General features: G+C 38.8%; 1 protein-coding gene across 1 annotated transcript in view; it reads left to right on the plus strand.

The window, feature by feature from the left end:
- The window catches only part of si:ch1073-396h14.1 (disintegrin and metalloproteinase domain-containing protein 10), a 35,079-nt gene that overhangs the window by 9,140 nt on the left and 12,532 nt on the right, over nucleotides 1-13,407 (plus strand). The window contains exons 5-8 of the mRNA XM_042005965.1: nucleotides 457-542; nucleotides 1,433-1,555; nucleotides 4,949-5,041; nucleotides 5,331-5,499. Coding sequence (XP_041861899.1) covers nucleotides 457-542; nucleotides 1,433-1,555; nucleotides 4,949-5,041; nucleotides 5,331-5,499 — 471 coding nt within the window. The remainder of the gene's footprint in view (nucleotides 1-456; nucleotides 543-1,432; nucleotides 1,556-4,948; nucleotides 5,042-5,330; nucleotides 5,500-13,407) is intronic.

Consider the following 13,407-nt stretch of genomic DNA (forward strand, 5'->3'; position numbering starts at 1 on the left):
AGCAAACCAAAGACAAGTCCTCGCTTTCAAACTTGAAAAGAAACTATGTTAACAAACCCTTAAATGTTAAGGAGAGAACCAAGAAACATTAATCACATATAAACACTCTTAGCTAACACATCTTTATTGGTTCTATGAATTGCTGGCACACATTTATACTTATAGTTTTCATGGCATGTTTTTTATGTAGCTGTAGCATTGTTTCTTTCCTAACTCTTCAGCCCTGAACCACCACACTATGTTGTGTTTACAGAGGAATAGTACTGGGATAAATTACGTTACGTTTGATCTCTGTTCATTTATTTATCGCTCTTAGCTAACTTAGACTTTACTCATGGCAGTGTTTACTTGTCTGCACACAATTTTGTGAGTGTTTGACTGCAAGAAGAAGACAAAATAGATTAAATATTGCACATGCATGTGTGCAACTAAAATATTGTGTTTGTTTTTATGTAGTCCTTCCACGCCTGAGCTACCACACTGATGGGTTCTGTGGTGCCGAGCATCTAAACAGCCTCACCCAAAGCTTTGGACCTATTCAGGTAAAGACATGATGTTGATGAGAACACAAAAACCCACTTACACACGCTCTTCTTTTTCTGTTTTTTGCCCTCAAAATGTCATCCTCTGTGATGTTATTTAAAACCAAATAAGTCCTGACTTATAAATGATTATTAGAGGAAATTCACTCATAGGTCTGATTCATCTTTTTCAGCTGACCTAATTTATAAACATATTCATTCATTCGTTCATTCATTCATTCATTCATTCATTCATTCATTCATTCACTTTTACTGCACAGGATGAGTCACTGACAACAAATTGCGAGTTACAACTCCAGATGGATGTTATTAGAATAGCGTGTGACATAGAAAGCTGAGAGCTGCCTAATGGCAGACAACCTTGACTGTGTCGTAAGATGATAAAAACAGTCCCGATAACCATCTGTCACAGGTATTAGACTAATCTCCCCCTTGGGGTCCCTATTATTTGCTAACCTTTGACCAACTGGGTGGTGGCCCCCGAGTCTATTGTGAACAGTGGATGTCAGGACATTGCTATGGATCCATTTTTAACAACATACCTGCCGGTGGAGATCATTTCCACTGTGTGATCATTAAATGGCTTGAACAGATGTTTATCCCTGATGAGTGTTCAAGTTGTGTTCCTGCAGTAAAGTGTCCCAAATTCCCAGTGGGACACCAGTACCAGCACTAAGTCTGTTTGTAAACACTTGGCTTCTTATTTTGTTTTGGTCTAACCAGTTTTGAGGTTATTAATCTGCAATATAACTCCTTCAATATAAAGAGAGAGGCATTTTTCTTTCTCTCTCTTCCTTTCTTTCTTTCTTTCTTTTATTGTGACCATTAAGGTACAAATCCACCTTGGGGACATGCCGTCTCCACTCATGACCTTCCATTTTAATCCACAGGAGACACCAGTGAGCCGTTCTAGGAGAACAGTTGATGAATCGAAGACCAGCTGTCTGCTCCACTTCCACGCTGACCACCTCTACTTCAAGAGGTTCAAGTCCGTTGAAGCTGTCGTGGCTCAGGTGATTAATTCAAAACTGCTTTTGAACATTAATAACTCCATATTTAATGTCCACACAAGTTTATTTTGTTTTTAATTTCAGACATTTTATATAGATGCTGCAGCAGATGGTCACAAGTTTGCAAAAATCCAAATGTGAACAACTTAGGTCCCTCCTTTTTTTTTTTTTTTTTTTTTATTCTTTCTTTTAGCTAAAAATAGAAATGACAAAATAGTGTCCCACAGAGACAACAGTCAACACCCTCAGGTTGAGACACAGGACACTTGTTTCACAGAACACAGTGTTCTCCAGTATTTGTCATGCAATCACCTTTGACTGAGAGCATCATAACAGGACAGAAACCAACCTTGCTCATATTTAATTCTGAGCTTTGCGTTCTGCACACATCTGTCCTTAAAGTCTTACTTCAGGTTTTTGGGGACAGTCATCTGTCATTTTGTACTTTGGTACAAGATCGGTGGTCTTATTGATCTTTATTCTGCTTTCTGAAAATGTCCTTGAGACATTTTGTGTCCTTTTTCTGACTGTGAAACTATAGTTCTGTAGTGAACCATATGCTGTGGAGGTAAAATGTAAATATGTGGTTAAATGGATTAGTCACAAGCACTGTGGGGACTATCATGCAGGTGTTTTTAACTGTGATATCGAGTAAAATGCATTTAATGGAGTAAAAGTGGTTCTTCTTAAACTGGGAAACAAACAAGGAAGTTTATTTTTGAAGAATATAAGAGATGAGTGCAAACAGAAAAATGCATTTTAATTTCATAAATTAGTTGAGGAGCAGTGATGATATGATGAGCTGTGTTCAATACCACTAAGCTATATATGAAATACTAGTTTCTGTTTTTTGTGAAGGATCATGTGAGGCTATTACTTTAACATAAACTTAACACAAAAGTAAGGAAATTAGGAAGATTATTTCTTTGTTGTAAGGATGTTTCTTGGCAATAAATCTTGCACTGTTGGAAAGTCTGTTTATTTCCAGTTTAAACAATGGCACATTTGTAAGGAAAATGCATTTGTAGGATGAGGATCACAGCTGAGTGTGTGCAGAGGTAATTCTAGGCTCTCTCGAGCCTGCTCTAACAAGTATTCATCAACCTAATCTTAAAAGGTTTTGTTGTTATACAGCTGCGGTTTTTAAATGCTACTCCTGGATGTTCTTTGGCAGCTTTCTCTATTTTTCTACGTCATTATTTACTATGTTCACAGGGACAATATGGTCTGACATGGTTCTAATACAGAAAATTAAACTATGTGCCAGAGCCTGCATTGTGACTATTTAGGACTACATTTACGACATAAAACAGGGCATACATAAAGTTTTCAGAAGCATAAAACCCACTAGACACATGGAACATAAAATAAACACCACTTCCACACAGAGCACAGAAACTTTCATCCTTGAACCTTGCAGATTTCCTGCCCATAAATTCTATGAATTCACATCCCTAGCTTAACAAACAAGCTTAACTGGACACAGCTGTAATCTGACAACTAAAGAAAGAGTGTTGTCCGAGTCAGCTTAGTTTCACGACACCCAGGTACTCAGCAGGAGGAGGACAGACTGAGCTCAGCTTCTGTATTATCTGCACAACTTACCACTGTCTTCATTTTCTCTCTCTCTCCTCTTGTTTTTCATCTTTCTTTTGTCTGAGCCTGACAAAAAAACTTCTCTTCATTTTGATAACATGCGCTCACCTGTTCACATAAGACACACTGCTACTTACTGCAGGAGCAAGAGGTGTAGGAAGTTCTGCATGGCCGACAATTATGGTATGTCTTTTGGCCTCTGAGTATGTTGGTTGCTCCAGCGGCTGACGATCAGGTGTCTGATTGGCATCTGATTGTCAGCACATGTGAGCATGGACCTTGACTCTGCTGCAAGCATGCCACGTTTGGCTGATCTGGATAGGATCTGTCCCATAGGGCAACTTCAGCCTGGTGTTCTCCAAAACCAGGGTGCAGCATTATTTGAAGTGAGCCCTAGTAAAATTTCTATTTTGATGGCCAAGTGTCATAAAATGTTTAATGTCAGAGACCATCTCCAAAGCGAGCATTTCAAGACAACATCACAAGAAGCATCACGTTTTCACTTCAGTGATTTTCCTTTCAATAATGCTTCTTTAATTAAATCCTTCAACGGTCAAAGCAAGATGATTTCCTCACCCTGATGGTACTGAGGATGGCCCTCCCTACCCATACAATCCAGAACTGATGGCACACAGTCTCCGATCCCATAGGGCTACCAGGAGGCCAGCATAAATTAATGAATTGTTAAATTACCAATATATCTTATTTCTTTAGACTTCAATCATCCAATCCAATAAATGACACCAAACAAGAGTCAACAACAGAGTCTTACACATTGGCAGAGAAGACGTTTTCCACAACTGTCTGTTTCCTTTTTCATGGACACACTCACCATACTCAACTCTGCTGCTGATCACATAAATGCACTTTTCCTACAACAGTGACACCATTAATACAATTAAAAAACTGACTTTCCATCGCTATAAGATCTATATTCAGGAGGCATTATTATAATGAAGCAATAATCAACCAAACACAAATGTTCTTACTTTTTGTGTTGAGATTAAAACCAGTAAACAGCATTTATTTTCCATTTCATATTTCATACAAAATGACGAGAGGTGTTTGATCTTTATTTTCCATTCATGCTCTCAGTATCTGAGCTAGTCACGTTTTCACTTTCGGGATTTTTCTTTCAATAATGCTTCTTTAATTAAATCCTGCAGTGGTCAAAGCAAGGTTAGTTAATGAGTAGGTCACTTTGTCCTCAGCTGCTTCCTTTTGCTGCCCGTCCTGTCATCACCTCCACCAGCCCTCCTCAGATTCTTTCCACTTTGAATACACACACACTTGTTGCTTTCGATGGTTCAGTGCCAGGATTTTTGTTGTAATGGGTGAGAAGGTGTAAGTGATGCCGTGATGTGATCTTAGTATAAATAAACAAACTGCTGTTGTCAGTCTGTGCTGGCCTGGTTTTAGTGTCTAATGCCTCCAACATGCCAACGTTTATCTTTATGGAAATTTCCTAGCAAGCTCCTGTATACGTTTGATCTCCTGCTGTATGTAGTCAGACCTCTGCATGTGACTGGTTTGCACGTGGCTGCTGAAAACACTCTGCGGCTAACCTTGTTTTAGACCACTCAGCCTGGTCCTTTTTTGTATCATGGTCTCATTTTACCCAGAAGTGTTTGTACTGTTTAAATCTACAGGAGCAGTACAAGGGAGTCAAGCTAATTTTCAAGAACCACAAAATGATAAATCTGCTGTGAAGCCACATTTCTGTAACTGTCAAAACCTTGCTGGTGATGCAGTCATGCATGTTAGTGATGACAAGCCTTTTGTTCTCTGCATCTTTCGCAGGTTGCTTCCTACATGCGGGCTGTGAATGATATCTATGACAAGGTTGACTTTGATGGAATCAAGCTGATCAACTTCAGAGTTAAATCTCTTCTTGTAAGTTTCTTGTGCACTCAATGACACAGTTGTCCAAAACCTTCATTCAACATACTTCAGATGCCAAGCATAGATAGATCTACACAACCACAAATGCTTCTTTTCACACATTCAGTTTTAATTCATAAACAAGCCATGACTGCCTTGTTAAACCTATTTTTTAAAGAATTTAGATAAGTTGGTAAATATATTTGTCCCAGACTAACTTTCCCAGAACTATAAGGCTGTAATTGATTGTTTGTATCCTGTCCTCCAAGTGACCTCAGTCAGTTTGTCTGTTTCCCTTCAGGTGATGAACAAGGAAGATAAAATGGATCCTCTGTATCCTCTTTACATTGGGCCGGAGAAATTGTTGAGTCTTTACTCTGAGAATAACTGGGGCAATTACTGCCTGTCCTACCTGCTCACCAACAGAGACTACAGTGGAGTGCTGGGGCTTGCCTGGGAAGGGAAGACTGGTGAGTCATATGTACAGCACACATATCAACCCTAAAAGTATTAACTAACTTTTGAACTTATTAATGGAAAAGTTCTACATGTTTGGAATATCATAGCATAACTCTTTCAAGGGTTAAATTACAATATCGATATTAATTAATATTACTATTTCCAACTCAGTAAGGATTTTTCAGTTGAAGTTATATACCATATTCAAACAGAAATGTCAGGTTTCTGAAAAATATGTTCATTCCTAAGCACTCATTTCTAGGTTGGGCCTCTTTTTTGTATGACATGCAGATGACATGTAGTGGCTCTTGATGCGCTGATTCCAGACTCAGTCCACTCCTTGTGAAGCTTCCCCAAATTCTTGAATGGATTTTGTCTGACAATCCTCTCATCCTTTTTTCTGTGCACCTTTTCCTACCACACTTTTTCCTTCCACTCAGATTTCTATGAATATGCTTTGATAAAGCACTCTGAACAACCAGCTTCTTTAGCAATGAACTAGGAAAACTTGCCTACCTGAGATTGGCATCAGCTCATCGGCTAAACCAGTGATGTCAAACTCTTGTCCTTGACGGCCACTGTCCTGCAGGTTTTAGATGTTTCTCTTTGTCAACAAACCTGACTCAAAATAATGGGTCATTGTGCAGAACTCTGACAATAAGCTTATGGATTCAGTTTATTTGAAATGAAAGGAAAGGAAATTTCTAAAATCTGCAGGAACGTGACCCTTGAGGACCAGAGTTTAGCATGCATGGGCTAAACAATAACACACTCACAATATAAACACAACATATTTGCAAAGCAAGTATGTACATGTACCTGCAAGAATTCATTATCTCAGTCTCAGGTTAAGTAGGACAGACTGGTCAATGCTGATGTTTGCCTCCAGATGTGCCAGAATCATTTAGAATGTCCTTGAATGTATTCAGGGAAAACAGCTCCTGAAGATTCAGGTGGTTTTCCATCTGACTCCAACTGATTTGGGAGTGTTGGAAGCAGCATATCAAGTGTAGCTCAGGTTTTAGCTGTGGGAGTAATGACTGAATCTCTCGTGAGGTTATGTTAGATGGGATGCAGACTTTAGAAGTGAAAATATACAAGTGGTTGAGTCTAGTTGGGGACAAAGAAGACTAAATATGGAGTGGTTACTAAGGGTTTTAAGACTTGTGACAAACCTCAGTGCTCCTTATTGGGCAGCATCTGCTGTATGGGGAGACTATGAATATCCAAATATGACACATCAAAGTAGACATGTGGTGGAAACCAGTTTTCTTCCTCAAGATAACTTGAACATAACTTTGGACAAATAACATTTACCAAGAAATAAATAGTGTAATGTTGTTACTTCTACAGCAGTTAAAAGCCTTTACTCTTGATAAATTGAAATGTATGATGTTTTGATAAAAGAGAAATTGTGTCAAGAGAACAAAAATGTGAGCTAAATAGAGTAAAAAAAGTCAGAGTAAAAAACAAAATCCTAATAACTGCAAAACAGAAAGTTTCTCTGCTGTGCTTCTCTGTGTGATTCTGTGTTGATCTGTCAAATCGTAGCTTTTTCCACGAATCCCAGGACTCCCTGGGCTTGTCATGACTAAATTCACTGTGGGCTGCTCTCAGAACTCCTACACACTCACAGTTTCCAGAACAGCATGAATTAATGGGCCCAGATGTGAAAAAATACACAGAATCAGCTTGAACTAGAAAACCCAGACAATTAAAAGAAAGTTTTAGATGGGATGTAGCATGTGCATTAACTGAATTGAATCTTTATATTAAAGTAAACCGCAATTTATCTATATTTATTGATAGTGACAACAATGTGCACCAACTGCAAGAAAATCTCTTAAACAAAGTCTTGTTTATTTTTAAAGCTTCATTAATAATGTGCCCTACAAAGATGGAGGAAATATACAGCATCCATTCCAAGTGGTGTTTTGGTTTGAGAGACCAAAAACACAACGTGAGTGGACCCTTCAATTACCAAGCCCCTGTGATTTGCATATAAATCTGCTTTACCCTTTCCTGATGCCATTAATAGTACACAATAGTGACAAAGTGGGTGAGCTCTCTTCAATTCACCACTTGTCCCCAACACATCTATCTTATTCATTAACCCTTATTTTACGTTTGCTCTTTGCCTGTTGTTTACCATCGACATTTCTATCCTTGCTACACTTATTGTTTATGTTACAGTTCCCATTAAGTATTCAAGATCACTGTGAAAATTACATTGTGTAGTGAAATAAAATATCGTTTCATTTCACATGAAAAGACTGTTAAAATATAATTTCAAATTTATCATAATTTGACAACTTTTATTTCAATGTCATTAAAAAAATGTTAAACTATTAAATTCAACAGTGTTCATTTATATTATACTATATTTAATTTTACACTATATATATATATATATATATATATATATATATATATATATATATATATATATATACATATATGTGATATGTTTTAGATATATTGGGGCAAAATACATGGAAATGCCATGTTTATTCTTTCCAAGCAGAAACTTTTCAGCTCTTTTTGTCCAGAATTAATTGTTGTACTCTAATCTTTTGTTGTACAAACAGCAATGTGCAGCAGTTTTGAGCAACATGGTGCATGCAGTGAGACAGTGCATGTCTGTGTGTGTTTTGCTCTTGGTTAACATGTGCTAGTGGTTACACCTATCTGTATTCTGAAAACCTAAATACAACTTTATATATAAGGTGTAACAACATAATCTCACCATGTTTCAGCCCAGTATGAAGTACAACTTGATCCAGTTTTATAAATTAGACATTTTTCTGATCTAATGAGTGCACAGCTTCCTCATTCAAAGATAAAAACACTTTTACAATAAAACTTATAACATAATAAGGACCCATTTTTTTCATTTGGGTAAAAGCTCTATGCTTCTGTACACCTCACAGGATTAGTATTTGGGTGTGGCCAGCCCAGTGCTTTACATAGATAGAAATAAGACAAATAAGTATGCGAACAATGCAAGTTTAATAAGCTTGTGCGTTAAACTCACAACATCTACAATAAACTCCTATTTCCCCAAATGTAGATGGTTCAGTACAAAGTCTGCAATGACCTAAATCTACAAACTCAGCAAAAATAAGTATGAAGCAATGTGATTGCTTATAACGCCAGCCAGCTCTCGTGACGGGCACTGTGTACATCTAGTATTGCTGTGCAGGAAGAAGCTGGACACAGAGCAGGAATTGTTTTGATAGGAAGTTTTTCCTGCTTGTTCATTGACATTGTTTCACACATAGTTTTCTATTGGCTAAGCTGGGGGGCGTGAGAGCAGGCCACCACAGTGACATGTGATTAGGGTGCAGTGAGCGTTCAGCACACACACACACACACACACACACACACACACAAACACACTGCTAGAAGTCTTACTGATGATCGGTGCCTGCATTCCATAGCATGGTTGCCATGGTGACATTTCACGTGAATGGCAAGAGCTTACGCACACACAAACACACATACACACACACACATGTTGTGGATTCAGAGTGTTAGTAACATAGTTGTGACTTTTCAGTCTCATGTGAGTGTTTAATCCTTGACCTGCAGAAACAGATACACTCAACCGGCGTATCTCCACTTAATCCAGTTTATTAGTGGTCTTGGGTAATACAAGGCCTCTAATTACAGGATCATAAACTCAAAGACCCTGATTCCTCCAGCAAAAACACCATTCACACACATGCACCACCACCCCCATAACCCTCACCAAGCTCCTCCTCTCACCCTTCTGAGTTGTGTGATAATATATCAGTCTACAGTGGGGGGTTGGGCCAATGTCCACTCCTCACAAAACTTAAACCCACAGAGATTTCATCTTCTCCTGAGACAAATTGATAACAGTCATTTTCTGCACATTGTAAAGTGTGTTCAGGAGTCTTTTTACGAGCACCTTGACTCCTCAATGCCTTGAAATCTGAAGGAAACAGATTGAAATGGAAACATCAAAGCAGATGAAGACTTATTGTCTCTAATTCTATAGCAACTGCACAACAGTTTGCATTAATATTGTACACTTTTTAACTGGATACAGAAACTTTGGAAGATGAATGACACATCTGTATTTACATGTGATTTATGTCACTAACATTTCAGATTCCATAGAACCACATTCATCTAAACGTCATGAGTGTGTCTGAGCTGGGTCAGGGCATGTCAATCTTATTTTCAGTTTTTAGTACTGGAAGAGTTGCTTTGAATCAAATTTCTGTTGAATTTCCAGTGCTTTCTATTCTTGGCAATATTTTACCCTCTTTGCAGTATTTTTTTATTTTTTACTTTTGTTTGAACAAAATGTCTGGTGAAGATGTTTTCATAGTTACTTCCCTCAGCTCCTACCATGAACGCACCTTGAAATGACTCTTTTTGCTGTTCTAAACACATTTACTAAGAAGTAAGTAGAGAGCCTTAGTGGGTCATGTGGTTAAGAGACATTCAGGGTTTGGAATTCAGTCTTTTTGTGCATGTTTATTGCTTCATTTTTGGATTTCCTCTCTCATTCAAGGTAACACAACATTTTATTACATTAAAAACAGTCTGAATGTTTAACTTCAGATGCATGATTAAAAGAAACCATGGAGACCCTTAAAGGCTTAAATAAGAAAGTCTTATCCTTTAATGCACAACATGGACCAAACCCTTCTTGTGGTATCACTGCCAAAATATGCCAGGACTCACAACAAATGAGTTCTTACATGTAGGATCCTCAAAAAGTGTTCTTGGCTGCACCTTCTGTGTGAAAATTGCATAAGAGTAAAGAAAAATACATCAAATAACACATTTTAAATGAAAGGAACATTAATTTACAATATTTTTGTCTGTATTGTCATTTCTTTAATATAGTCTGCTGTGCATCTATTCAAAAACATTTCATCATCTTGAAATGTAAAAATAGGCCATGATACCTGTATAAACAAACAACCCATAATGTTATTTTTCTATAGGATAGGCTCAAAAGATGTAGAGATCACTTACTGCTTCTGAATCTTTCCATTTAATCAACGAGAAGGATTTAATGATGCAGCCACTATGTGATCACAAACAAAAGTATAAGCAATGTCGAGTAAGGCCTTTGATGCATACCAGAGAGATTAGGTCTTTTGTTTTTTCACCACTGAAAAGATCAAATTAGCCTTGCAACACAGAGAATAAATTCCCATTCAAAACTGCTCTTAGGTCAATGGACTCTGGAGATAAAAAGGGTTGTGAAAGAAAGTCATCGGATGCAGTTACATTATTTACAGTACTTCTGGGTGACCTTCAGATTAGCTCTGCTGTGAGAGCTCTGGGAACTCTGCTGTTTTTATTATCAGTCAACGCACTAGCTGGGCCTGTTTTTGTAGTTAAAGGTGTTATTTGAGCACCTCGACTTCCCTCACATCTGTATTATAGGAAAGACGGCCCCCCAGCATTGTTTGTTCATATGAAACCATGTGTGCATGCTGTGTAAGGACTGCCTACATGGGTGTGCACACAGTATGTTTTTACATATTACGAAATTCTACTGCAAATGTTTTTTTCTCAGTGAATATGAGTGTGTATACTAAATATAAATGCATTTAAATGCATGCTTTTCCCTGATGAGTATGTGTGCATTAGGTGCAAGTGATCCAGAGGATAGTTTGTGCTTCTGGACTGTGTTTATCTCTAGAGTAATAATAGGGGCCTTTGATTACTCTTTTCTGTGGCAATAACAAGAAGGAGGAAGAAACAAAACCAAAGCCCCTTACTGCTCCTGATGCCAAAAAACACAGCACAGGCCTCCAATCCAAAACACTCTTTCTAGGAAACCCAGCTCCTTGAATAGTCCATCTGTGGGGGGGCGTCTTAGGTCAAAAACAGGGAATGTGGGAGAAATGGATCCAAAATTCTTGATAAACATGACCAAGGGAGTTTTTCATGAAAGTTTGGCTCTTAGTTGAGAGGCATTAAGAAAGCCACTTTTGTCTTCTTATTCTTTCTCTGAGTTTCTCCCAAAGCTTAATAATTTATGAGAGCATCATGTCATACCAGGTACCGTGAGAAAAGAATATTTTCACCTTGCAGATAGATGTTAGAGATGGAGCTCCGCTGTCTGACCAGTGTGTGGAGGAAGGGGTGGTTGGGGTTATCCATGATGGAAGCCAGTTTGTTCAGTGACCTGGCTTTACATTATGATTTAGTCCTGTTTTTTTTTGTTTTGTTTTGTTTTGTTTTTTTTGTTTGTTTTTTTCTTTTGGCCATTTGTGCAGGAAAAGATTTTCCTGTAGGATGGTCCAACTTTTAGATGACTTTTATTATAAGCTTAACCAGTAGGACTGGTCACTGTAAAGTTTCAGGCTGACCTCCCTCTCCACCACAGTTTCAGAATTGTCCAGGTTGCACCTAATGACAGAGCCAGCCTTCTTTACAAGTTTGTTCAGTGTGAACACTGTGTCAGTGTGAAGACACCCGACACCTTGCTGCAGACATTGAAGGATCTAAGCTGTCTGAAGAAGTAGAACCTGCTCATCCCCTGCTTGTACACAGCATCTGTGTTGGATTTCCAGTCCAGTCTGTGGTCGATGGTCACTCCCAGGTCTCAACAATCTTCACCTCCTGACTCGTGACCTTCAGTGGCAGCAAGTCCTCTTCCTGCAAACATCAGTCAGCATCTTTCTGGTGTTGGTCACATTGAGATGCTGGTGATTCCTGCCAGTCCACTCTACAAACCTGTCTACCAGCATTCTGTACTCCTCCTCCCTTCCCTCTCTTATGCACCCTGCAACAGTCGAGTCATCAGAAAATTTCTGAAGGTGACAAGACTCAGTGTTGTACTGAGGGTCAGTGGTGTATAAGGTGAAAAGAAAAGAAGATAGCATAGTCCCATGAAGAGCCCTTAAATCACTAACCACCAAGTCAGTAGAACACTGCCCAGACAGAGAACCTGTGTCCTGCCTGTCAGGTAGTCAGTAATCCGTGAGACCATGGAGTTGTTAACACCTATTCCCAGCAGCTTCTCACCCAGCAGCAGTGGCTGGATGGTGTTAAAAGCACTAGAGAAATCAAACAAGGTGATTCTCTACATACAGTAGATAAAAACAAAAATGCTGGTAGAAGACCCTGATGCCCTTGACTGGTTCCCACAGTCTTTAATGACTTCTGGTGAACTCAGTTTTCTGTGAAACAACCATTAACTATGGGAAACACCCCTCACCCCACCCCACCCCCACTCCCCAAAATGGCAAAAGCTGTCCATATTGTGTAACAGTTATTACATAATACTGATGTAACTGTATTTGAGACCTCCTACCTGATCCACACGTGGACACTAATAGGAGGAAACCAACAAGGAGACAGGATGTGTCACAGCAGAGGTAAGTAGTGGACTCAAAAGTAGACTGATGAGGCAGACGAGTACCAGTATCCAACATTTAATTCAAAGAATAAGGTACACTTACATAGACTAGAACACGGGGGAACAAAAACAATAATCTGGCAGTGAGTAAGAGAAACCAAGCGGTACATATTTACAGAGGACGACTAACAGGGAACAGGTGAAGTGAGTGAGCAATCAGACCAGGTGGACTAACAAGCCCGAAACAGAAAACACAGAACACAAGGGAATGAGCAAAGCTGGAAACAAAACTATATGACAAAACCAACAACACAGCCTATGATCATGACAGGATGTGCATATGATAATTACTCCCTGACTTGAAGACTTGGTGAACACATACATTTGACTTGACATAAAGATTTAGCCCTGTGTTTTTTGCCATTTGTGCTGAGCAGGAAAAGATTGACTCTAGGATGGGACAACTTTCATAGATGACCTTTTGCTGCTAATCCACCATATTATAAGCCTAACCAATAGGACTGGTCACTGTAAAGCTTCAGGCCGGCCAGCTGAATGATGA

The sequence above is a fragment of the Melanotaenia boesemani genome, chromosome 14 (assembly GCF_017639745.1).
Source record: "Melanotaenia boesemani isolate fMelBoe1 chromosome 14, fMelBoe1.pri, whole genome shotgun sequence".
Taxonomy (NCBI): Eukaryota; Metazoa; Chordata; class Actinopteri; order Atheriniformes; family Melanotaeniidae; genus Melanotaenia; species Melanotaenia boesemani.